At 37.8% G+C, this 25909-nt stretch overlaps 1 protein-coding gene and 1 long non-coding RNA gene across 10 annotated transcripts in view; one reads left to right on the top strand and one right to left on the bottom strand.

Annotated features, from left to right (window-relative positions):
* Positions 1-25909, top strand: part of CATSPERT (catsper channel auxiliary subunit tau) — a 111262-nt gene that overhangs the window by 44219 nt on the left and 41134 nt on the right. For all 9 annotated transcript variants that reach the window (XR_014080001.1, XR_014080000.1, XM_081581902.1 and 6 more), the window contains 5 exons: positions 3667-3813; positions 8485-8590; positions 12324-12390; positions 15969-16012; positions 17133-17426. Coding sequence is in view for 7 of the 9 variants with exons in the window: in XM_081581902.1 (XP_081438028.1) it covers positions 3667-3813; positions 8485-8590; positions 12324-12390; positions 15969-16012; positions 17133-17426 (658 nt within the window). In the remaining 2 variants the exon portion in view is untranslated. The remainder of the gene's footprint in view (positions 1-3666; positions 3814-8484; positions 8591-12323; positions 12391-15968; positions 16013-17132; positions 17427-25909) is intronic.
* LOC145542651 (uncharacterized) lies at positions 17080-24739 on the bottom strand. Its single transcript, XR_014080008.1, has 2 exons — positions 23502-24739; positions 17080-18690 (listed from the first exon to the last, which is right to left on the bottom strand). It is a non-coding gene; the product is annotated as an uncharacterized LOC145542651 (long non-coding RNA).

Below are 25909 nucleotides of genomic sequence, written 5' to 3'. Positions count from 1 at the left end.
CTCTGTTGTCCCCTTCTCCTCCTGCCCCCAATCCCTCCCAGCATTAGGGTCTTTTCCAATGAGTCAACTCTTCGCATGAGGTGGCCAAAGTATTGGAGTTTCAGCTTCAACATCAGTCCTTCCAATGAACACCCAGGATTGATCTCTTTTAGGATGGATTGATTGGATCTCCTTGCAGTCCAAGGGACTCTCAAGAGTCTTCTCCAACACCACAGCTCAAAAGCATCAATTCTGCAGTGCTCAGCTTTCTTCACCGTCCAACTCTCACATCCATACATGACCACTGGAAAAACCACAGCCTTGACTAGACGGACTTTTGTTGGCAAAGTAATGTCTCTGCTTTTAAATATGCTATCTAGGTTGGCCATAACCTTCCTTCCAAGGAGTAAGCGTCTTTTAATTTCATGGCTGCAATCACCATCAGCAGTGATTTTGGAGCCCCAAAAAATAAAGTCTGACACTGTTTCCCCATCTATTTCCCATGAAGTGATGGGACCAGATGCCATGATCTTAGTTTTCTGAACATTGAGCTTTAAGCCAACTTTTTCACTCTCCTCTTTCACTTTCATCAAGAGGCTCTTTAGTTCTTCTTCACTTTCTGCCATAAGGGTGGTGTCATCTGCATATCTGAGGTTATTGATATTTCTCCCGGCAATCTTGATTCCAGCTTGTGTTTCTTCCAGCCCAGCATTTCTCATGATGTACTCTACATGTAAGTTAAATAAGCAGGGTGACAATATACAGCCTTGACGTACTCCTTTTCCTATTTGGAACCAGTCTGTTGTTCCATGTCCAGTTCTAACTGTTGCTTCCTGACCTGCATACAGGTTTCTCAAGAGACAGGTCAGATGGTCTGGTATTCCCATCTCTTTCAGAATTTTCCACAGTTTATTGTGATCCACACAGTCAAAGGCTTTGGCATAGTCACTAAAGCAGAAATAGATGTTTTTCTGGAACTCTCTTGCTTTTTCGATGATCCAGCGGATATTGGCAATTTGATCTCTGGTTCCTCTGCCTTTTCTAAAACCAGCTTGAACATCTGAAAGTTCATGGTGCACGTATTGCTGAAGCCTGTCTTGGAGGATTTTGAGCATTACTTTACTAGCATGTGAGATGAGTGCAACTGTGCAGTAGTTTGAGCATTCTTTGGCATTGCCTTTCTTTGGGATTGGAACGAAAACTGACCTTTTCCAGTCTTGGGGCCACTGCTGAGTTTTCCAAATTTGCTGGCATATCAAGTGCAGCACTTTCACAGCATCACCTTTGAGGATTTGAAATAGCTCAACTGGAATTCCATCACCTCCACTAGCTTTGTTTGTAGTGATACTTTCTAAGGCCCACTTGACTTCACATTCCAGGATGTCTGGCTCTAGGTGAGTGATCACACCATCGTGATTATCTGGGTCGTGAGATCTTTTTTGTATAGTCTTCTGTGTATTCTTGCCACTTCTTCTTAATATCTTCTGCTTCTGTTAGGTCCATACTATTTCTGTCCTTTATCGAACCTATCTTTGCATGAAATGTTCCTTTGGTATCTCTAATTTCCTTGAAGAGATCTCTAGTCTTTCCCAATCTGTTGTTTTCCTCTATTTCTTTGCGTTGATTGCTGAGGAAGGCTTTCTTATCTCTCCTTGCTATTCTTTGGAACTCTGCATTCAGATGGGAATATCTTTCCTTTTCTCCTTTGCTTTTCACTTCTCTTCTCTTCCCAACTATCTGAGGCCTCCTCAGACAGCCATTTTGCTTTTTTGCGTTTCTTTTCCATGGGGATTGTCTTGATCCCTGTCTGCTGTACAATGTCACGAACCTCTGTCCATAGTTCATCAGGCACTCTATCAGATCTAGTCCCTTAAATCTTTTGTCACTTCTACTGTATACTCATAAGGGATTTGATCTAGGTAATACCTGAATGGACTAGTGGTTTTCCCTACTTTCTTCAATTTAAGTCTGAATTTGGCAATAAGCAGTTCATGATCTGAGCCACAGTCTGCTCCCGGTCTTGTTTTTGCTGACTGTATAGAGCTTCTCCATCTTTGGCTGCAAAGAATATAATCAATCTGATTTCGGTGTTGACCATCTGGTGATGTCCACGTGTAGAGTCTTCTCTTGTGTTGTTGGAATAGAGTGTTTGCTATTACCAGTGCATTCTCTTGGCAAAACTCGATTAGCCTTTGCCCTGCTTCATTCTGTACTCCAAGGCCAAATTTGCCTATTACACCAGGTGTTTCTTGACTTCCTACTTTTGCATTCCAGTCCCCTATAATGAAAAGGACATCTTTTTTGGGTGTTAGTTCTAGAAGGTCTTGTAGGTCTTCATAGAACCGTTCAACTTCAGCTTCTTCGGCGTTACTGGTCGGGGCATAGACTTGGATTACTGTGATGTTGAATGGTTTGCCTTGGAAACGAACAGAGATCATCTTACATAAGGTATCACACTGTCCCTTCCAGTGATGACATGCTGATTTGACCTAGTGAGCAGCACTACTGTAGACCTATTGGTAAGATATTTGCATGTCAGAAGGTGAGAAATGTCTAATAAAATTCGATGGCTTTCTACCTCAGTGAAAGTCTGATAAAATTTGAGGACTTTCTACCTCCCTGGTGGCTCAGATGGTAAAAAATTCTGCCTGCAATGCAGGAGGCCTGGGTTCAGTCTGTGGGTTGGAAAGATCCCCTGGAGAAGGGTGTGGCTACCCACTCCAGTATTCTTGCCTGGAGAATTCCATGGACAGAGGAGCCTGGTGGGCTACAGTACATGGGGTTGCAAAGAGTCAGACATGACTGAGCGACTCTGACACTTTTTTACAACTTGAGTGAAATTTTAGGGATCCAGGCATGTGGCTTGTTGAGACATTCCTGCTGAGGTAAAGGGTAAGTTATTGTGTCTGGGCTCTCCTACAACCAAAAAAGAGACATAACACCTAGTGGGATTCTTGAGTTTTGGAGACAACATATTCCTTTGGGTACACTGCTCTGGCCAATTTACTCAGTAACCTGGGAAAAAAATTTATGTGTATATATTCTCTCATTTCCTTATCATGTAACATAACATGTATTCACTTTATATCATAATATTTAAGTATTGTTAACCGTATGTCATAGTTATTTAAGTTTCAGGATATGAAGCAGAAGAGTAAACATCACCCAAGGACTTTACGTCCTCTTATAGGGAAGGAGCTAGTGAGGTTTTGGCTGTATGTATGAAGGAGAGTTGTATCACATAAGGTGAATTATGACCTTTTTATTTTCTCATTTGTAAATAAAGCATGCTGTAAGGAGATGTTTGTGGGTGCCAAGTTGACAAGGGGATGAACTTGTGATGGTTGATTTTTTGTGTCCACTTGACTGGGCCATGACATAAAGATTTGAACCTAGAGATAGGGAGAGAAATCTGGGCTCAAATGCTTTCTACGTCTCCTTAGAACTTGAGATCCTTCTCTCCTTTCTCATCTTTGCTACCCATGATCTTAGTTGTAGGAGTACTCAAAAGGTTATTCTCTCAGTATTTCTGACTTCCTCTTTCCTAGCTCTGTCCTCTGGTGGTCCAATGTGGATATGTGAGTTAACAGTTTAAAACAGAGAGTGATTCAAAAGTTATAGCTAACATTGATTTTAGAAGTGTACTTTTGTATAATTTTGATATTTAACTTTATTACTATTTTCCAGAAATGTTATTATACCACAGCCAATAGCATATCCAGCATTCTTATCCCCAGACCTGAATGTTACTGTTGGGGTGCCAACTACAACATCCCAGTTCAACCAGCCATCTGTCGTGCAACTTGAAAAACTTCAGCAACAACCCCGGGAAAGGTAAAAAACCAAACCAAACCAAAACAAAATTTTCATCTTATTTATGTATCATTTATATATTAATTTTTTCCTTTAAGACATGGGCTTGCTATTGGTCCGGAAAACTTCATCATGGTGATATTTCATGTGCCCAGAGGTTATTCCAGAGTTTTACTTTAGCATATTTAAGGGTTTGTGGTAAAAAGTCAATGACATGGGAAGAAAAGGGTGCGAATTCATTATAAGGGAGAAAGTACAGTATTTGCTCTGCCTCTTCTCTCAACAATATATTTTATAGGTCTCTTATGGTCTTTTCTATATTTCCCATCTTTTTTTCTCTATGCTTTAGATATTTTCTTCTGACCTGTCTTACAATCATTGAGTATTCTTTGTTCCTTATCTGTTGTTAAGCCAACTGAATTCTTAATTTCAGTTATTCCCTTTTCAGTTATGGAATTTTCATAATTTATTTCATAGTTCCACTTTTCTGCCAAAATCCTCAATCTCATCTTTCTGTTCTTTGAACATATTAATCATTGTTATTTCCAAGTTCATCCCTGATAACTTGATTATTTGAATTTCCTAAAAGTCTATTTCTGTTGTTGGTTTTTCTTCTCATAGTTTTTAGTCATATTTTCTGTTCTCACATGTCTAGTTGTTTTTATCAAGTACCAAACATTGTATTTGAAAATCTGTAGAACTACTTTGAGGATCTTGATTATATATTTTTACAGATAATATATAAATACATTTGCATCTGGTCGCCAGCTAGCCTAGGAACACTAAGCAATCCTAGATCATCTTAATTCAGTTGAGATGAGATTGAAATGATTTGGGCTTTCATTCCTGTGAACATTAGTCTTTTTATGGTTTACTATAGATAGCTGGTGAGAAGTTGCTGTATAACACAGAGAGCCCAGCCTGGCACTCTGACGACCTAGAGTGGTTGGATAGGGGGAGGGGAGGGAGGCTCAAGAGGGAGCAGATATGTGTATAATTACGGCTGATTTGTGTTGTTGTATGGCAGAAATCAACTCAGCATTGTAAAGCAATGTTCCTCTAATTAAAAAAAAAAAAAAAAAAAATTGGAACTAGTGCGAGGCAACCAGAGTACAATATTTAAGGAGGCGTTTGTTCTTGGGGAAGAACCCTTTAGGGTCCCAACTGAAAACCTAGGTGTTTACCATGGCTTCTCATCCTTAGCAGGGTCTGAACTCTGGTTTTCCCTCGTTCTTATATATTTATCTCAGAGCTCTTAACTCTTGATCACCACAAATACCTTGAAGGAAAGTGGCTCCAAATTATGGACTCAAAGTCTCTAGATTTCTTTTCTGTCTGGAATCTTGGATCTGAAAATCCTCGCTGGCTTTATAACTGACAGAGGCTTCCAAACAAAAAATTTTTAAATATTTTGTCCAGTTTTTTCAGTTGTCCAGTGAGATGGTTTGTCTGAAATAACCTATTCCGTCATTGCCAGAAATAGAACTCTTGAATATTTTAAAAATAGTGTTTATGTGTATGCATAGTTTACTAGATTTATAAATTAATTCATAAACATTTTGAGTTGAGTCATCAAGAAACCCCTTTTTCCCCTAGTCATACGTTTTTTTCTTTTAATAATGTTTGTGCATGCGTGCTCGATTGCTTCAGTTGTGTCTGACTCTCCGAACCTATGGACTGCAGCCTTCCAGGCTCCGCTGTCCATGGGATTCTGAAGGCAACTCACTCCAGTTGCCAGGGGTTCTTCCCCACTCAGGGATCAAACCCACATCTCTTACATCTCCTGCATGTAGGTGGATTCTTCACCACTTGCGCCATCTGGGAAGCTCTCAATAGCATTTATTTATTTATAATTTTTATTGGAATATGGTTGATTTACAATGTCTTGTTAGTAAACAAGACATTTTTGTCTCTTGTTATGGTCTTTGGCTGATTTATTTGGTTGTCCATTTTATTCTTTTAGCACTTTGAGTGTATCATGGTCACTTTCTTCTGGCCTACAAAGTTTCTGCTAAAAGATTTGTTCATAGTCTTATGGTGGCTCCTTTGTACATAGCAAATTGTTTTTCTCTTTCTGCTTTTAAGATTTTCCCCTTGTCTTTCATTTTTAGCAATTTAATTTTAATGTGTCTCAGTGTGAGTCTTTTGGATTACTTTTATTTGGAACTGTCTGGACTTACTTGATCTGGTGTCTGTTGCTTTCCTCTGGTTAGGGAAGTTTTCAGTCATTATTTCTTTGAGTAAGCATTCTGTCCCTTTCTTTCTCTCTCCTTCTAGTTCCCCTGTAACCCATATATTGGTCTACTTGATGGTGTATCATAAGTTCCTTAAGCTATCTTCTTTCTTTTTCATTCTTTTCTGCTTCTCTGATTGGATGAATTTCATTGCTTTGTCTTCACATTCACTGATCCTTTCTTCTGAATCATCTGGTTTGCTCTTAATCTCTGTTGAATTTTTGTTCAGTTATTGTATTCTTCAGCTCTGTGATTTCTGTTTGATTACTTTCTAGTATTTTCTGCCTCTTTGTGAAATTCTCACTTTGTTCATTAATTTTTCTTCTGACCTTGATGAACATCTTTATGAGCATGAAATTTCGCAAACCGCTTTTGACATGTTCAATCATTCACAGCACCTTCTCCATACATTGAACAAATCTTTGTGTTTCCATTGTGTTTTTACCTTTCTTGAAATCATGAAGCAGAATATGCTGAAAATGTTGCTTCTTTTCTTCTGTCCTCAATATTAAAGTGGCTTCACAAAAGCTCACCAATTTTGATAACTGTTTAAATGCACACTTATATGGCAATTGTCACAATACAGTCTAACAAAATTGTTTTGAGTGAAGGTAACCACTAAGTGCTGCTTGAGCCATCTTATGGAAAAAACTGAACAACCTTTTGGTCAACCCAATACTTTGGCCCTGATAATTCTCTATTGCTTAACTTATATGAAATTAATTTTCCTGAATTTTTTGTAGAAGACTTGGTTTAGAAAACTTTTCTAGTTTCACAGAGCTCCCACTTCTGAAGTTTTTATTTGGTGTTTAAAAATACAGTGGGGCTTCCCTAGTGGTTCAGATGGTGAAGAATCTGCCTACATTGCAGGAAACCCAGGTTTCTGCAGGCTCTGTCTCAAAGTAGAGACCGGGCTGGTCAGTTTTGATTATTCTCAGTGGTTAGACTACTCCAGTCCTCTTAGTTCTTATCATGAATCCTTTGTACTCACCCACTAATGGAATGAACAAAACCCTCCCAGTTTCAACTGCTATTCTCAAACTGGCTGGCTGTGCTTTCTTGTGACTACCTGTTGGCTATTTGGGGATGACTTATTCTCACATTCATCAGATGCCCCTTTTATACCTGTTGCTTTCTCCCATATATTCACTGATACCATGAAGGTCTTATGTGTATGGGGTTAATAGGAAAACCTTGTCACATGATTTTGTTGTAAATGTTGCCTATAAGTTTTGGGGTATGCTAGCCAGATACTGTGAGTTTTTATGTAGATATTTGGGAAGATTCAAAAACTATACTGTCACTGCTTCTATCATCATCTTGGAATTTTCCTTGTTTTGCAAAACTTTTATATTCATAATACTTTATTGTGGTATCACTTGGGGGGATTTATTTAAACAATCATCTATAAGTAATAACAGTTGTTTATTTGTTCCCAATCCTCAATCCGTAACTTTGTTTTCTTGTCATTCTGTGCTGGCTAGAAGCTCCAGTTAATGTCTCTTGTAAATAGTGGATATCTTTATTTTGTTTAGGATCTTTCATGGCAAAGCTCATAGCATTAAAAAGCCAAACACATTATTTATGTATTTTTTCTGCTGATGTCTTATACCAAATAAAGTAAATTATTTCTTTCTCTTCCTCGTTTTCTGTGAGCTTTTTATTTTAATCATAAATGGACATGGGATTTTACCAAATCATTTTTCTCTTTTAATCAGCTAAATTGTATGTAAATTGTATGTTTTATTGTTAATGTCAAAATATCCCTATACTCCTGGAATAAAGCCAACTTGTTCATGGTATATTATCTTTTCCTTTTGCACTAAAATTGTATTTTATTTGTAAGATTTGCATCTATGTTTGTGAGTGAGATTAAACTAATTTTCCTTTTTTGTAATGTCCTTGTTATGCTTTATTATCAAGGTCAGTGTCCTCATGAAATAAATTTAATAAACATTTCCTCTTTTCCATTTAATTCTTGTCAATTATATATTTAGATTATGAAAGTCTTTTGAAATTTCTTGGATTAGAAACAAAATTCTCGTCTTTTTATTTATTTTATTACTGAAGATATATATGTACTGAATAATTTTTAAAATATGTATATATTATTTACATAATGAAACCAATACATATAGAATAATTTCTAAAATACATGTATAACTCAAAAATAACAAGACCATTGCTTAGATATTTACAATATAGGGTTAAGAAATACAACATTACCAATATTATAATGTGTTTTATGTGCCCTTATAAGATTACATCTCTCCAGGAAACTACTACTCTGAATTTTATTGTAATTATTCTTTTTCCTTTGTATCCTTAAACAATATATTGTTGATTTTTTCTTTAAGAACTTTATATAACTGTATCATACTGTATACGTTGTTCTTTGATTCATACCGTATATATTCTTCTGTCACTTTTTAAGTCTGTGACTGATTTCTTTCTTTAGACTGGAAAAAATGAAAAAAGAATATAGACATCTAAGTACATGGGCAGAAAAAGCTAGCTATTTAGAAGGACTTCTTACCCCAGGATTAGAACGTAAAGAACCTAAGGTAATTAACATAATACATTGTTTCATATATAGATTTTTATTTTAAAATTATGATAGTTAAAAATAATAATCAAAAGTCTGTTCTTTATGTCTGTGTCTCCTTTGCTGCCCTGTACTCACGGATGGAAAGAACAGACTTTGGACTCAGTGGGAGGAGGAGAGGGTGAGACGACTTGATGGAAGAGCATTGAAACACATACATTACTATATGTAAAACAGATAACTAGTGCATGAAGCAGGGCATCCAAAGCCAGTGACAAGGTCGAGGGATAGTGTGGGGAGGGAGGTTAGAGGTGAGTTCAGGATGGAGGCGACACAAGTATACCAAGGCTGATTCATATTGATGTATGGCAAAACCATCACAATATTGTAAAGTAATTCTTCTCCAATTATATAAATAATGATCAGACACTGCTTATTTTTCCCTCTCTTGTTGTTGTTCAGTTGCTAAGTCATGTCTGACTCTTTACGACTCCATGAACTGCAGCACACCAGGCTTCCCTGTCCTTCGCCATCTCTCAGAGTTTGCCCAAACTCATGTTCACTGAATCAAGTGATGCCATCCAACCATCTCATCCTCTGTCATCCCCTTCTCCTCCTGCCCTCAATCTTTCCCAGCATCAGGATCTTTTCCAGTGAGTGGGCTCTTTGCATGAGGTGGCCAAAGTATTGGAGCTTCAGCTTCAGCATCAATCCTTCCAATGAATATTCAGGGTTGATTTCTTTTAGGATTGACTGGTTTGATCTCCTTGCTGTCCAAGGGACTCTCAAGAGTCTTCTCGATCACCACAATTCAAAAGCATCAGTTCTTTGGTACTCAGCTTTCTTTGTGGTCCAGCTCTCACACCCATACATGACTGCTGGGAAAAACCATAGCTTTGACTATACAGACCTTGGTTGGCAAAGTAATGTCTCTGCTTTTTTAATATGTTTTTTAATATGCTGTCTAGATGTAGGTATAGCTTTTCTTCTAAGGAGCAAGCGTCTTTTAATTTCATGGCTGCAGTTACCATCTGCAGTGATTTTGGAACCCAAGAGAATAAAGTCTCTCACTGTTTCCACTGTTTCCCCATCCATTTGCCATGACATGATGAGACCAGATGCCATGATCTTTGTTTTTTGAATGTTGAGTTTTAAGCCAGCTTTTTCACTCTCCTCTTTTTTTTTTTTTTTGAACAGAGTCCTTTTTATGGAAGGAAAACATAGGCAGGCAGAAAAGTGCACAGATTCAAAGCCAATGACTCCATACTGTATCATTTTTAACCGCTCCACTTAGTCTTTTACCAAATGTTCAGTATTATCAATAAAATAGCAACGAAGAAACGTGTCCAGGACTATTTTCAGCAACACCAGAGACCACGGAGGAATCCATAGGTCTGAATTCCACATTGTCCTTAAAAAGAACACATCTTTTTGAAGGGGGCAGGGGGAATCAAGCTGCTGCCCCGACAGCTTCCTGCCCAAGTCTGAACACTTAATGCAAAGCCAAGCTTTCACTTTAATCAAGAGGCTCTTTAGTTCCTTGTCAATTTCTGCCATAAGGGTGGTATCATCTGCATATCTGACATTATTGATATTTCTCCTGGCAATCTTGATTCCAGTTTGTGCTTCATCCAGCCTGGCATTTCTCATGATGTACTCTGCATATAAGTTAAATAAGCAGGGTGACAATATACAGCCTTGACGTACTTCTTTCCCAATTTGGAACCAGTCTGTTGTTCCATGTACAGTACTAACTGTTGCTTCTTGACCTGCATACAAATTTCTCAGGAGGCAGATAATGTGGTCTGGTGTTCCCATCTCTTTAAGAATATTCCACAGTTTGTTGTAATCCACACAGTCAAAGGCTTTAGCATAGTCAATGAGGCAGATTTTTTTTTTTTAGAATTCTCTTATTTTTTCTATGATCCAGTGTATGTTGGCAATTTGATCTCTGGATCCAGCTTTTACATGTGGAAGTTCTCAGTTCACATACTGCTGCAGCCTAGCTTGAAGGATTTTGAGCATAGTTTCTGTATTTTCATATTCTGATTATGTGACATTCAGTAAATATTGATTACTTATAAGGTTTAGTTTTTAACAGCTTTGTTGAGATATAATTCAGATACAATACCATTCACCCATTTAAGTGTACAATTCAGTGACACTAAGTATATTCATATAGTTGTACATCCATTGTAATAAATTTGAGAATATTACCATTACCCCTAAAAGAAACCCCATACCTCTTGGCCTATAACCTCCAAACCCTCCATGTCCCACCAGCCCTAAACAATAACTAATCTACTTTATGTCTCTATAGATTTGCTTGTTGTAGATATTTCATACAAATGGAATCATACAATATATGGTCCTTTGTGATTTATTTCTTTCACTTAGTATAGTGTTTTCAAGGTTTATCCCTATTGTAGCATTTATCAGTACTTCATTTCATTGCCAAATATTTCATTGTATGGATATACCTCATTTTTAATCCACTCATTAGTTAATGGACATTTGGTTGTTTTCACTTTTTAGCTATTATGTATAATGCTGCTATGAACAGTCATGTGCAGTTTTTTGTGTACGTGTATGTTTTTAATTCTTTTGTGTATATATTTAGGAGTGCAATTGCTAAATCGTATCATAATTCTGTTTAACTTTTTCAGAAACTGACAAACTTTTCCACAGCAGCTGCATAATTTTACATTTAACCAGCAGTGTATGAGGGGTCCATGTCTTCTACAACACTTGTTCTTTTGTTTTTTTAAAAAAATTTAATTATAGCCATCCTGGTTGGTTTGAAGTAGTATCTCATTGTAGTTTCCATTTGCATTTCTTTAATGACCCATGATGAGAACAACTTTTCATGTGAATACTGGCCATTTGTATATTTTATCTGAATAAATTTTTACTTATATCTTTGGTTATTTTTTTAATTTAGCTATTTGTATTTTTACTGTTGAGTTGTAAGAGTTATTTATATATTTTGGATACTATACCCTTATCAGATATATAACTAAGGCTTAATATTTAGAAGTACAATCTAATATATACATTTTGATCTGGCTGTAAAGGATTCATAGGGATTTCAGTGAATAAATAAAATGTTAACTAAAATCACAGCCTTGAAATGGTAATAAAACATATTCATGTTTTTCAAAGCCTCTGAGATAATTGGGCAGGATTGTGCTATGATAAGATGAATCAATTAGCATTTGCTAATAAAGAATTTGTATTTTAGGGAAATTCAGGGACTTTTCAGTTAAGTGACTTTGGGTTTTGGGTTCTCATTGAAAAGTCAGTATTTTATAAGAGCCAGTAGTCACCCCACCTTATAATTCTCCCTGAAATTTTTTAAAGATCCATATCACTTTGCAGTTGATAGACTATAATGTATTCCAGTAAACAACTGATCTGTTTCCTGGGGATATCCTCTTATACCCCTTGAAATTAAACATTATGTCATTTGTCTTGTAATCTTTTTCTCTCATGCATTCAGCATTCAGAAACCCTATCAATTCTTGGATCTCCTCTCCCTGGAACATCAACTCCTAGCCAGGGTGTTAGTACTATTTAAACAGTACTATTAAACAGTACTATTTTAAATAGTACTGTTTGCTTTTCTCACAAACACATATTCTTCTTGTCTTCTATAATTTTTTAAAAGTATTAAAAGAAGTTATGAAGGCAGAGAAAAATGTTTTAGCTCTTTAAATATTTCTCCAATATGTTTTCTTTTTTTTTCCTTCTAGGAAAGTAATACCAATGAGATACTAGAAAGCCAATTGGAAGAGAGACCTACAGATACTTTAACATCAGGTTATGTAAATAATTTACTTTTGTATTTATTATTAAGATAGTTAAAACAGGGTGGTTATATCACAAAAAGAAAACCAGTAATCTTCTTTAAGTAGATTTCATTTTTTGTTAGGGAATAAAAATACATTTTATTATAGTCTTGGTATATAGTATTTATTCTGTAACACTCCAAAGAAAAGAATTAGACCCAATGAAGAATTATTTTTATTTTTGATACTCCTTTCCTCCTTTAAGGACAAGAAAAAAGTTAAATCTTATCTATAGTCCATGAAAAGGTATTTTGTTAAACATTGTTAACTGTAGACCTATTGATTTCTTTTATGTGGAGGGTGTGTATATGTATGTGTGTGTGTAAGAGACAGGGAAAAGGGAAAAAGTAGGACAGGAAATAAAGTTAGCATTAAATTTGAGAACTTCATACAAATTATCAGTGCGTGTGTGTGTGCATGCTAAGTTGCTTCAGTCGTGCCCAACCCTGTGGGACCCCATGGACTGCAGCCCATCAGGCTCCTCTATCCATGGGACTCTCAAAGCAAGAACACTGGAGTGGATTGCCATTTCCTTCTCCACAAATTATCAGTAACATATTTAATTAATAAAAGATATTGTTTATGCAGCTTTAAGAAAAATCAATTAAAAGCTTCACTTAGTAAGTTAAAATAGATGCATAATACTCTATCTTTAAAATCTTGGATTCTGCTGATGTGGATTAATGATTTATTGTTATAAGTTTTTGCCACAGGTTACTTATCTAATACTACTTCTCCAGCTACCTCAGGCTTTGGTATATTCATTTCCTAACATCCAAGGATCAACCAACCTAGCAGAGCTATTTCATCTTTAATCTGCCCTTTAACTGAAACATTCGTTTTAGGTTGTAGCAGAATCACAGCTTCTCTCTTTAATATCATTGTTGAATATTGGAGGTTAACCTTTCTCACTCAAAAGTGGTTGCTATCTTTATTTTTCTTTAATTTTTTTCAATTATCCTAGGAGTTTATTTCAGGTCCCATTGGATTCTCTGGTGACTTCTTTCCTTTTGGTATTCCAAGAGCTTCCTGTAGTTACAGCTAAGTGATTTACTGATCACTGTGTTCCAGGCATGTTACTTGGATTATATAAATCAGTCCTCACATCAGTCAACTGAGGATGCTGTTATTATTTATCCACATTTTTACAGATGAGAACTGAGGATCAAGTCAGTGAGAGGTCACATAGCCATTAATTTGAACCTTGTCTGTTTGATCCAAGAGCTCAAGCTTTTAGCCACGTTGCTGCACACGTTATGTATACTTACACCATTCCTATAAGATAAACTGTCTCTAATCTGATTTACTTGTGAGAAAATCAAGGCTCAGAAAAATGAGCTGACAGTAGTCATGCAGCTAACAGTGACCTTAATAAATTTTGTTTTTATTAGACTTAGGCATTCCATTTTATCTGTTATTTAATCCCTTTCCCTTTTAGACTTCTTTTTTCTTTGCTAAATATGTATTGTTTATATTTCTAAAGTGAAAGTGAAAGTGTTAGTCACTCAGTCCTGTCTGACTCTTTGTGACCCCATAGACTGTAGTCCACCAGGCTCCCCTGTCCATGGAATTCTCCAGGCAAGAATACTGGAGCAGGTTGCCATTTCCTTCTCCAGGGGATCTTCCCAACCCAGGAATTGAACCTGGGTCTCCCGCATTGCAGGCAGATTCTTTACTGACTGAGTCACCAGGGAAGGCCAGTATATTTCTAGGAATATTTTATATTTCTAGTAAGATTTTGTAAGTGCTTCAGTTAGCCTCTGTTGAACGGTCCTAGTTTTTTGGTTATATACAGCTTTATTCTAATCTGTTTTTTCCAATCCCAACCTTATCACTGACCATCTGGGATTTATTTTATTTCCTCTTGATTTTTAGCAAGATATACTCAATTTTCATTCCAATCCCAAAGAAAGGCAGTCCCAAAGAATGTTCACATTACCGCACAATTACACTCATTTTACATGCTAGCAAAGTAATGCTCAAAATTCTCCAAGCTAGTCTTCAACAGTACATGAACCAAGAACTTTCAGATGTTCAAGCTGGATTTAGAAAAGGCAGAAGAACCAGAGATCAAATTGCCGACATCCGTTGGATCATAGAAAAAGCAAGAGAATTCCAGGAAAATATCTACTTCTGCTTAACTGACTGTGCTAAAGCCTTTGACTGTGGGGATCACAACAAACTGTGGAAAATTCTTAAAGAGATGGGAACACCAGACCACATTACCTGCCTCCTGAGAAACTTGTATGCAGGTCAAGAAGCAACAGTTAGTACTGGACATTGAACAACGGACTGGTTCCAAATTGGGAAAGAAGTACATCAAGGCTGTATATTGTCACCCTGCTTATTTAACTTTTATGCAAAGTACATCATGAGAAATGCCGGGCTGGATGAAGCACAAGCTGGAATCAAGTTCACCAGGAGAGATATCAATAGCCTCAGATATGCAGATGACACCACCCTTATGGCAGAAAGCGACGAGGAACTAAAGAGCCTCTTGATTAAAGTGAAAGAGGAGAGTGAAAAAGCTGGCTTAAAACTCAGCATTCAAGAAACAAAGATCATGGCATCCGGTCCCATCATGTCATGGCAAATGGATGGGGAAACAATGGAAACAGTAAGAGACTTTATTTTCTTGGGCTTCAAAATCACTGCAGGGTGACTGCAGCCATGAAATTAAAAGACGCTTGCTCCTTGGAAGAAAAGCTATGACCAACCTCGACAGAATATTAAAAAGCAGAGATATTATTTTACTGACAAAGGTCCATCTGGTCAAAGCTATGGATTTTCCAGTAGTCATGTATGGATGTGAGAGTTGGACCATAAAGAAGGCTGAGCACCAAAAAATTTATGCTTTTGAACTGTAGTGTCAGAGAAAACTCTTCTCCGACTTTGAACTATGGTGTCGGTCTTCAAGGAGATCAAAACAGTCAATCTTAAACGAAATCAATCCTAAATATTCATTGGAAGGACTGATGCTGAAGCTGAAGCCCCAATACTTTGGCCACCTGATGCAATGAGCTGTCATTAGAAAAGACCCTGATGTTGGGAAATATTGAAGGCAGGAGGAGAAGGGAACCATAAAGGATGAGGTGGTTGGATGGCATCACCAACTCAATGGACATGAGTCTGAGCAAGTTCTGGGAGATGGTGAAGGACTGGGAAGCCTGGCGTGCTGCAGTCCATGGGTTTGCAAATAGTTGGACATGACTGAGTGACTGAACGACCAATATTATATGCCTGTTTCAGTGTCTTATATTGATGTATCTGAAGTGTTATCATATTATACTTTTTCACTTTATACTTGTTCATTTACTCCTCTATCTTCCTAGAGACTCATCAGCCTGTTTTTATAAATATGTAGTGTCTATGTTTGAATAGCTGCTTTGATTTAAATTGCTCTTATTCTTGGTGATAAAAACTGTAATGATATTTTACTAGTACATAATGTTTATTATTTTATATATAATAAAATACTTCTGTAAATAGTATAATAAATAGTATAATAAAATACTTCTGTAAATAGTATAATAAAATACTTCTTAACAGGTATCTCTCTTATAAAGGAGGAAACTGAGACTATTCCAAGTGAGGTAAGGAAACTTGAAAGAGAACTTCTAATAGTTTACTGTTTTATAAAGGGCTGAAATATTTGTAAACAGAAAATATTTATAGATAGAAGGAAAAAAGCACTCAAGAAGTTATTTAGGTCTTCATGGTTATTTCTGATACAGCAATATTTGTACAGTTACATGATTCATTTAAGTTCAATTATACTGTTAAAAGGGAAGTTTCTGCATTAAATTGTAACATTTTAAAGTATATATGACTATAGGGGACAAAAGGTGTTTATGAACCAAAGGGGGGAAACAAGTTAAAAAAAAAATCATGAAGTTCTACATCTCAGATGTGGATGCCACAGACCTAACTACATTCTGTACTTTTTCTTGTAACTATATACTCTCTGTAATATGCAATCTCCATAATAATAGTCTATATTTTATAATATATTTCACATAATATTATTTACTTTTTAGCTAACTTTACAGAAGGTATCAATTCCAAAAGCCAGTGGACCCCTATAAAATATAAAAGTTCTTTTGTACTACTTGACAAATAGATTTAATGATTTCTATTCTTGGGCCACTGGATCCCCAAATACCAGTTGAAGAGTCAATATACACTGTTTTCCATAGTCCAAGAAGAGACAAAAAATGCAATATAGGGAACTTCTCATACAGCTGAATTTGCTTAACAGACTTCTATCCTTTCTTTTATGATACTATTATTTGTAATATTTTACTATTAAAATTTCTTTTATTATATAACTGATTTTTATGATATTGTTCTTTGTATTATTTTGCTATTAAAATTTCCTTTGTTATGACATATTGGTGATAGTATAGTAACAAGTAAAATATCAGACACCTCGATTTTCCTTCTTTGAGATGTTGCTGATTTATAAAATATGAATATATGAGAACTACTCTTTATAATGCAGTATGATCATTTTTATGGATAATCTCTGTAGTCCATGGCTGCAGGCAAGTAGAGAATTTCTCAACTCTTAAGGAATGTAATAATTTACAAATATTGATGGTAACTTTTATAATAAAGGATAAAAGTACAAATGATTTTAAGTCCAGTTTTGTTTTAAATATTTTTAATTGGTAATGATTAACTGGTAGCTTGTCTTATTGATATATTTTCTAGTTACTGGATAATGATGATAAGAAAGGCCTGACTCTACCAACTTTGAACCAGTCAAGTGAAGATGATTCAAGTGTTGTTGCTCCTAAAACTGACATGCCATCAAAGGAAACAGATACTCCATTGTCCACTATTCCTAGGCTGACAATAACAGAAGAGAACCAAATACCACCTTTAGAGGAACACCAGCAAGAAGCCATGCCAGTGAAAAATATGAAAAATCTCTTCTTTCTACCAGAAGAAAAATTAAAGGCTAGATACCCAAGCCTTTCGAAAACTGACTTATATCCATCAGAGGTAAAGTTGAAAAATATCCATATGAATCCAAGTAGAATAAAAACGAGGAACTTGGATTTATCTCCAACAGAAATTAGGTGGCAAAACAAAAGTCTAAGCTTAGCTTGAAAGAAGAACACAAGCTTAGTTTCCTCAGATTCAAAATCAAAAGGTAGCTTTCAAGGCAGGGATGCAAAGAAAAACTTTGAATAAAGGTATCTGCCATCATATTAGAAGTATAAGACTAGGAAAAACAAAAATTCATTAAAAAAATTAAACACAAATAAATTTGAAATGCATTCGGATGTCTCCAAGTAAAAGTGTGTCTAAGTATATTAAATATTCCTACCATACTTATAATCATCAAGTAAAGAAGAAAAAGCCCCAGAAGGAAAACTGATGTGAGAAACCAGTAATACAAACTAGTCTCATCAGTTCAGTTCAGTTCAGTTGCTCAGTCGTGTCTGACTCTTTGCGACACCACGGACTGCATCATGCCAGGCTTCCCTGTCCATCACCAACTCCCGCAGCTTGCTCAGACTCATGCCCATCAAGTTGGTGATCCAATCCAACCATCTCATCCTCTGTCATCCCCTTCTCCTCCTTCCTTCAATCTTTCTCAGAATCAGGGTCTTTTCTAGTAAGTCAGTTCTTCGTATCAGGTGGCCAAAGAATTGGAGCTTCAGCTTCAGCATCAGTCCTTCCAATGAATATTCAGGACTGATTTCCTTTAGGATGGACTGGTTGGATCTCCTTGCTGTCCAAGGGAGTCTCAAGAGTCTTCTCTAACACCACAGTTCAAAAGCATCAGTTCTTTGGCGCTCAGCCTTCTTTATGGTCCAACTCTCACATCCATACGTGACTACTGGAAAATCCATAGCTTTGACTAGACAGACCTTTGTCAGTAAAGTAATGTCTCTGCTTTTTAATATTCTGTCTAGGTTGGTCATAGCTTTTCTTCCAAGGAGCAAGCGTCTTTTAATTTCATGGCTGCAGTCACCATCTGCAGTGATTTTGAAGCCCAAGAAAATAAAGTCTCTCACTGTTTCTATTGTTTTCTCATCTATTTGGCTTGAACTGATGGGACCAGATGTCGTGATCTTTGTTTTTTGAATGCTGACTTTTTCACTCTCCTCTTTCATTTTCATCAAGAGGCACTTTAGTTCCTTGTCAGTTTCTGCCATAAGGGTGGTGTCATCTGCATATCTGAGGTTATTGATATTTCTTCTGGGGAACTTGATTCCAGCTGGTGCTTCATCCAGTCTGGCATTTCACGTGAGGTACTCTGCATAGAAGTTAAATAAGAGGAGTGACAATATACGGCCTTGACATACTCTTTCCCCAATTTGGAACCAGTCTGCTGTTCCATGTTCAGTTCTAACTGTTGCTTCTTGACCTGCATACAGATTTCTCAGGAGGCAGGTAAGGTGGTCTGGTATTCCCATCTCTTTAAGAATTTTACACAGTTTGTTATGATCCACACAGTCAAAGACTTTGGCATAGTCAGTAAAACAGAAGTAGATGTTTTTCTGGAACTCTCTTGCTTTTTCGATGATCCAACAGATGTTGGCAACTTGATCTCTGGTTTTTCTCCCTTTTCTCAATCCAGCTTGAACGTCTGGAAGTTTTGGTTCATGTGCTGGTGAAGAATTTTGAGCATTACTTTGCTAGCCTGTGAGATGAGTGCAATTGTACAGTAGTGTGAACATTCTTTGGCATTACCTTTCTTTGGAATTGGAATGAAAATTGACCTTTTCCAGACCTGTGGCCACTGCTGAGTTTTCCAAATTTGCTGGCATATGGAGTACAGCACTTTCACAACATCATCTTTTAGGATTTGAAATAGCTCAACTGGAATTCCATCACCCCCACTAGCTTTGTTTGTAGTGACGCTTCATAAGGCCCACTTCACTTCGCATTCCACAATGTCTGGCTTTAGGTGAGTGACCACAGCATCGTGGTTATCTGGGTGATTAAGATCTTTTTTGTATAGTTCTTCTGTGTATTTTTGCCACCTCTTCTTAATATCTTCTGCTTCTGTTAGGTCCATACCATTTCTGTCCTTTATTGTGTCCATCTTTGCATGAAATAGTCCCTTGGTATCTCTCATTTTTTTGACGAGATCTCTAGTGTTTCCCATTCTGTCATTTTCCTGTATTTCTTTGCATTGATCACTTAGGAAGGTTGTCTTATCTCTCCTTGCTATTCTTTGGAACTCTGCATTCAGATGAGTATATCTTTCCTTTTCTCCTTTGCCTTTCGCTTCTGTTGTTTTCTCAGCTATTTTAAGGCCTCTTCAGACAATCATTTTGCCTTTTTGTCTTTCTTTTTCTTGGGGATGGTCTTGGTCACTGCTTTCTGTACAATGTCACGAACCTCCGTCCATGGTTCTTTGGGCACTCTGTCTATCAGATCTAATCCCTTGAATCTATTTGTCACTTTTTCTGTATAGTCATAAGGGATTTGATTTAGGTCATACCTCAATGGTTCAGTGGTTTTCCCTACTTTCTTCAATTTCAGTCTGAATTTGGCGATAAGGAGTTCGTGATCTGAGCCACAGTCAGCTCCTAGTCTTGTTTTTGCTGACTGTATAGAGCTTCTCCATATTTGGCTGCAAAGAATATAATCAATCTGATTTTGGTGTTGACCATCAATACACATGGATATTGGTGATGTGTATGTGTAGAGTCATCTCTTGTGTTGTTGAAAGTGATTGTTTGCTATGACCAGTGTTTTCTCTTGGGAAAACTCTGTTAGCCTTTGCCCTTCTTCATTTTGTACTCCAAGGCCAAACTTGCCTGTTACTCCAGGTATCTCTTGACTTCCTACTTTTGCGTTCCAGTACCCTACGATGAAAACAACATCTGTTTTTGGTGTTAGTTCTAGATGGTCTTGTATGTCATCATAGAATTGTTCAGCTTCAGATTCTTCGGCATTAGTGGTTGGGGCATAGACTTGGATTACTGCGATACTGAATGGTTTGCCTTGGAAACAGAGATCATTCTGTCGTTTTTGAGATTGCATCCAAGTACTGCATTTTGGACTCCATTGTTGACTATGAAGGCTACTCCATTTCTTCTAAGGGATTCTTGCCCACAGTAGTAGATATAATGGTTATCTGAATTAAATTCACCCATTCCAGTCCATTTTAGTTCACTGATTCCTAAAATGTCGATGTTCACTCTTGTCATCTCCTGTTTGGCCACTTCTAATTTACCTTGATTCATGGACCGAACATCCCAGGTTCCTATGCAGTATTGCTCTTTACAGCATTGTACTTTACTTCCATCACCAGTCACATTCACAACTAGGTGTTGTTTTTGCTTTGGCTCCATCACTTCATTCTTTCTGGAGTTATTTCTCCACTGTTCTCCAGTAGCATATTGGGCACCTACTGACTTGCGCAGTTCATCTTTCACTGTGATATCTTTTTGCCTTTTCATAGTGTTCATGGTGTTCTCAAGGCAAGAATACTGAAGTGGTTTGCCATTCCCACCTCCAGTAGACCACATTTTGTCAGAACTCTCCACCATGACCCATCCGTCTTGGGTGGCCCTACACGGCATGGCTCATAGTTTCACTGAGTTTGATAGGGCTGTAATCCCATGTGATAATTTGGTTAGTTTTCTGTGATTGTGTTTTTCATTCTGTCTGCCGTGTGATGGATAATGATAAGAGGCTTGTGGAAGCTTCCTGATGGGAGAGACTGACTGTGGGGGAATCTGGGTCTAGTTCTGATGGGTGGGGCCATGCTCAGTTCAGTTCAGTCGCTCAGTCATGTCCGACTCTTTGCGACCCCATGGACTGCAGCATGCCGGGCTTCCCTGTCCATCACCAACTCCTGGAGCTTACTCAAACTCATGTCCATCGAGTCGGTGATGCCATCCAACATTCTCATCCTCTATTGTCCCCTCCTCCTCCCGCCTTCAATCTTTGCCATCATCAGGGTCTTTTCCAGTGAATCAGTTCTTCATATCAGGTGGCCAAAGTATTGGAGTTTCAGCTTCAGCATCAGTCCTTCCAATGAATATTCAGGACTGATTTCCTTTAGGATGGACTGGTTGGATCTCCTTGTATTCCAAGAGACTCTCATGAATCTTCTCCAGCACCACAGTTTAAAAGCATCAATTTTTCAGTGCTCCGCTTTCTTTATAGTCCAACTCTCACATCCGTACATGACTACTGGAGAAACCTTAGCCTTGACTAGATGGACCGTGTTGGCAAAGTAATGTCTCTGCTTTTTAATATGCTGTCTAGGTTGGTCATAGTTTTTCTTCTAAGGAGTAAGTGTCTTTTAATTTCATGGCTGCAGTCACCATCTGCAATGATTTTGGAGCCCCCAAAAATAAAGTCTGCCACTGTTTCCCCATCTATTTGCCATGAAGTGATGGGACCAGATGCCATGATCTTAGTTTTCTAGGCTATGCTCAGTAAATCTTTAATCCAATTTTCTGTTGATGGGTGGGTGTTTGGCCTGAGGCTAAACTTTGTAGGAGTAATGCCCCTAATGGTGACCTTCTTCAAAAGGACTTATGCCTACAGGATTGTATTCAGTGCCCCTGACCCTGCAGCAGGCCACTGTCAACCCACACCTTTGCCAGAGACTCCTGGACACTTATAGACAAGTCTGGCTCAGTCTCCTTTGGGAACACTGCTCCTTTCTCCTGGGCCCTGGTGCATATAAGGTTTTGTTTGTGCCCCCCAAGAGTCTGTTTCCCTAGTCCTGTGCAAGTCTGTAATGAAATCCCACTGGCCTCCAAAGTCAAATTCCGGGGGGTTCTCAGTCCCTTCGCCAGATCCCTAGGTTGGAAAATCTGTTGTGGGTCCTAGAACTTTCTTAACAGTGCGAGAATTTCTTTGGTATAATTTTTCTGCAGTTTGTGGGTCGTCTGCTTGGTGGCTTTTATGGTGGGGCCCAACTAGTCTCATGGGTTGGTATAAAATTCAGCTGAAAGTATAACAGCAATAGCAAAATGTAAATTCAAAGGAAAACCTGAGAGGTTATCTCACTGGAAAAAAAATTTTTAACTTGTATGTTATTTCTTTCAAAAAAATTTTTATTGGAGTATAGTTGCTTTACAATGTTGTGTTAGTTTCAGCTGTACAGAAAAGTGAATTAGCTGAGTGTATACATATATCCACTCTTTTTTGGATTTCCTTCCCATTTAGGTCACCACAGAGCATTAAGTAGAGTTCCCTGTGCTATACAGTAGGTTCTCATTATAGTGTCAATCAGTTTAGTTCAGTTCAGTTGCTCAGTTGTGTCTGACTCTTTGTGACCCCATGAATCACAGCACGCCAGGCCTCCCTGTCCATCACCAACTCCTGGAGTTTATCCAAACTCATATCCATCGAGTCAGTGATGCCATCCAGCCATCTCATCCTCTGTTGTCCCCTTCTCCTCCTGCCCCCAATCCTTCCCAGCATCAGGGTCTTTTCCAATGAGTCAAGTCTTCGCATCAGGTGGCCAAAGTATTGGAGTTTCAGCTTCAGCATCAGTCCTTCCAATGAACACCCAGGACTGATCTCCTTTAGGATGGGCTGGTTAAATCTCCCTGCAGTCTAAAGCATTCTCAAGAGTCTTCTCCAACACCACAGTTCAAAAGCATCAATTCTTCAGCACTCAGCTTTCTTACAGTCCAACTCTCACATCCATACATGACTACTGGAAAAACCATAGCCATGACTAGATGGACCTTCGTTGCCAAAGTAATATCTCTGCTTTTTAATATGCTATCTAGGTTGGTTATAACTTTCCTTCCAAGGAGTAAGCGTCTTTTAATTTCATGGCTGCAGTCACTATCTGCAGTGATTTTGGAGCCCCCAAAAATAAAGTCTGACACTGTTTCCACTGTTTTTCCATCTATTTGCCATGAAGTGATGGGACCAGGTGCTATGATCTTAGTTTTCTGAAAGTTGAGCATTAAGCCAACTTGCTCACTCTCCTCTTTCACTTTCATCAAGAGGCTTTTTAGTTCCTCTTCACTTTCTGCCATAAGGGTGGTGTCATCTGCATATCTGAGGTTATTGATATTTCTCCCAGCAATCTTGATTCCAGCTTGTGCTTCCTCCAGCCCAGCGTTTCTCATGATGTACTCTGCATATAAGTTAAATAAGCAGGGTGACAATATACAGCCTTGACGTACTCCTTTTCCTATTTGGAACCAGTCAGTTGTTCCATGTCCAGTTCTAACTGTTGCTTCCTAACCTGCATACAGGTTTCTCAAGAGACAGGTCAGGTGGTCTGGTATTCCCATCTCTTTCAGAATTTTCCCAGTCTCCCAATTCATCCCACCTTCCCCCTCTCCCCATTGGAGTCCATACATTTGTTCTCTCATGTCTGTGTCTCTATTTCTGCTTTGCAAATAGGTTCATCTGTTCCATTTTTCTAGATTCCACACATATGCATTAATATACAATATTTTCTTTTTCTGACTTCATTCTGTTTGACAGTCTTTAGGTCCATCCACATCTCTGAACATGGCACAGTTTCATTCCTTTTAATGACTGAGTGATATTCCATTGTATATATGTGCCACATCTTCTGTATCCATTCCTTTGTTGATGGACATTTCAGTTGCTTGTATGTCCTGGCTATTGTAAACGGTGCTGTAGTGAGCATGGGGGTGCATGTATCTTTTCGAATTACTGTCTCCTCTGGGTGTATGACCAGGAATGGGATTTCTGTGTCAAATGTAAGTTCTGTTTTTAGTTTTTTAAGGAACCCCCATACTGTTCTCCATAATGGCTGCATCAATTTACATTCCCACCAACAGCGTAGGAGGGTTTCCTTTTTATCACATCCTCTCCGGCATTTGTTCTTTGTAGGCTTTTTAACGATGGCCATTCTGACTAGTGTGAGGTAGTACCTCGTCATAGTTTATATATTTTGTTTCATTAGATATTAGTGCAAGGGCTTATTCTCCCATTTTACCTGGAAGTTTCTGTAGTTCAAATGCAGCTTCAATAAATGATTTCTGGGTTTTAATGAAATATTAGTAAAATTCTTTTCAGCAACTGCTAAACATTTCCCTAAGTTCAACTAAATCAATTTCCTTCCTGAATAGGAAAAAAAACACTTCCTAAGCTTGCTGCTGCTTCTAAAATCAGTACTGTCAGTGTCCTAATACTTGTTATTCATCTCTTTTAAGAACCCATTACACTTTGTCATCACTCCCTTTACAATATATTTGTCTTATAATGAAATACACATACAGAAAAGTACATAAAATGTGAGCATTTTAATGAGTAATTATAAAGCAACAACCATTGTAATCTCTACCTAGGTCAAGAAATAAAACAGTGCAGTTACATGAAAAGTGCTCCCTCAGCCACGTACTCTTTCCTGATGACAGTCCCATCACATCCTCTCCAGAGATAAGCACTGTCTTGACTGTTGTGATAACATTTCCCTCCTTTGTAGTTTTACTGGTTATTTTTACATTCCCAAATGACAAAGTTATGCATGAACTTATTACATTATTGCTTATTATTTTTAACACTAAGTTTGTGAGATTCAATCATATTTTTGTATGGATGTAGCTAAGTAATTTTCCTTGCTATAAAATATTCAATTGACTGGAATACAATTTAAATGTTGTGTGAATATAATTTGTTGTGTGTGTGCTTGCTCAGTCAGTCATCTGTTATAAACATGCTGTTATTAATATAAACATTATTGTGGCATGCAACTGTCTGGGGTGTATACATAGAGTTGAAATTGCTGATTCCTAAATAGATAATATATCCAGTTAGCCACATTGTTTACCAAGATGGTTGTTCTTGTTGTTCAGATGCTAAGTCATGTCCGACTCTTTGCAACTGCATTGACTGCAGCATGCCTGGCTTCCCTGTCCTGAACCAAAGGGGACATTCCAGGACTGCTGCTGCCAGTGCCACTGTCCCTGGAGTGAGCCCCTGCCAATCCACACCTGCACAGGAGACCCTCCAACACACACAACATTTTGTTTGTGCCCTCCAAGGTTGGAGTCTGAGTTTCTCCCCAGTCCTGTGAAAGTCCTGTAATCAAATCCTGCTGGCCTTTAAGTTCAGATTCCCTGGGGATTCCTAGTTCTTTTTGTCAGATCCCCAGGCTGAGAAGCCTGATGTGGGGTTCAGAACTTTACAATAGTGGGAGAACTTCTTTGCTATCACTGTTCTCTAGTTTGTGGGCCACCCACCTGGTGGGTATGGGATTTGATTTTATCATGATTGCACCCTTCCCACCATCTCGCTGTGGCTTCTTCTTTGTCTTTGGATGTGAGGTATCTTTTTTTGGTGGGTTCCAGCATTCTCCTGTCAATGTTCAACAGCTAGTTGCAGTTTTGGTGCTTTCTCAGGAGGGGAGGCATGCATGTCCTTCTACTCCACCATCTTCCTTTGCCCCCTTTTCAAATCTGGTTATTTGTTTGTTTGCTATTGAGTGGTATAAATTCTTTATACAGTTTGACTATTAGCCCCTTTAGAGATATATGGTTTGCAAATATTTTCTCCCATTACTAGAT

Source organism: Giraffa tippelskirchi, chromosome 3 (assembly GCF_054371585.1).
Source record: "Giraffa tippelskirchi isolate mGirTip1 chromosome 3, T2T-mGirTip1v1.2.pri, whole genome shotgun sequence".
Classification (NCBI taxonomy): domain Eukaryota; kingdom Metazoa; phylum Chordata; class Mammalia; order Artiodactyla; family Giraffidae; genus Giraffa; species Giraffa tippelskirchi.
The sequence above is the reverse complement of the archived record's forward strand: the minus strand, read 5'-3'. Positions and strand labels throughout refer to the sequence as shown.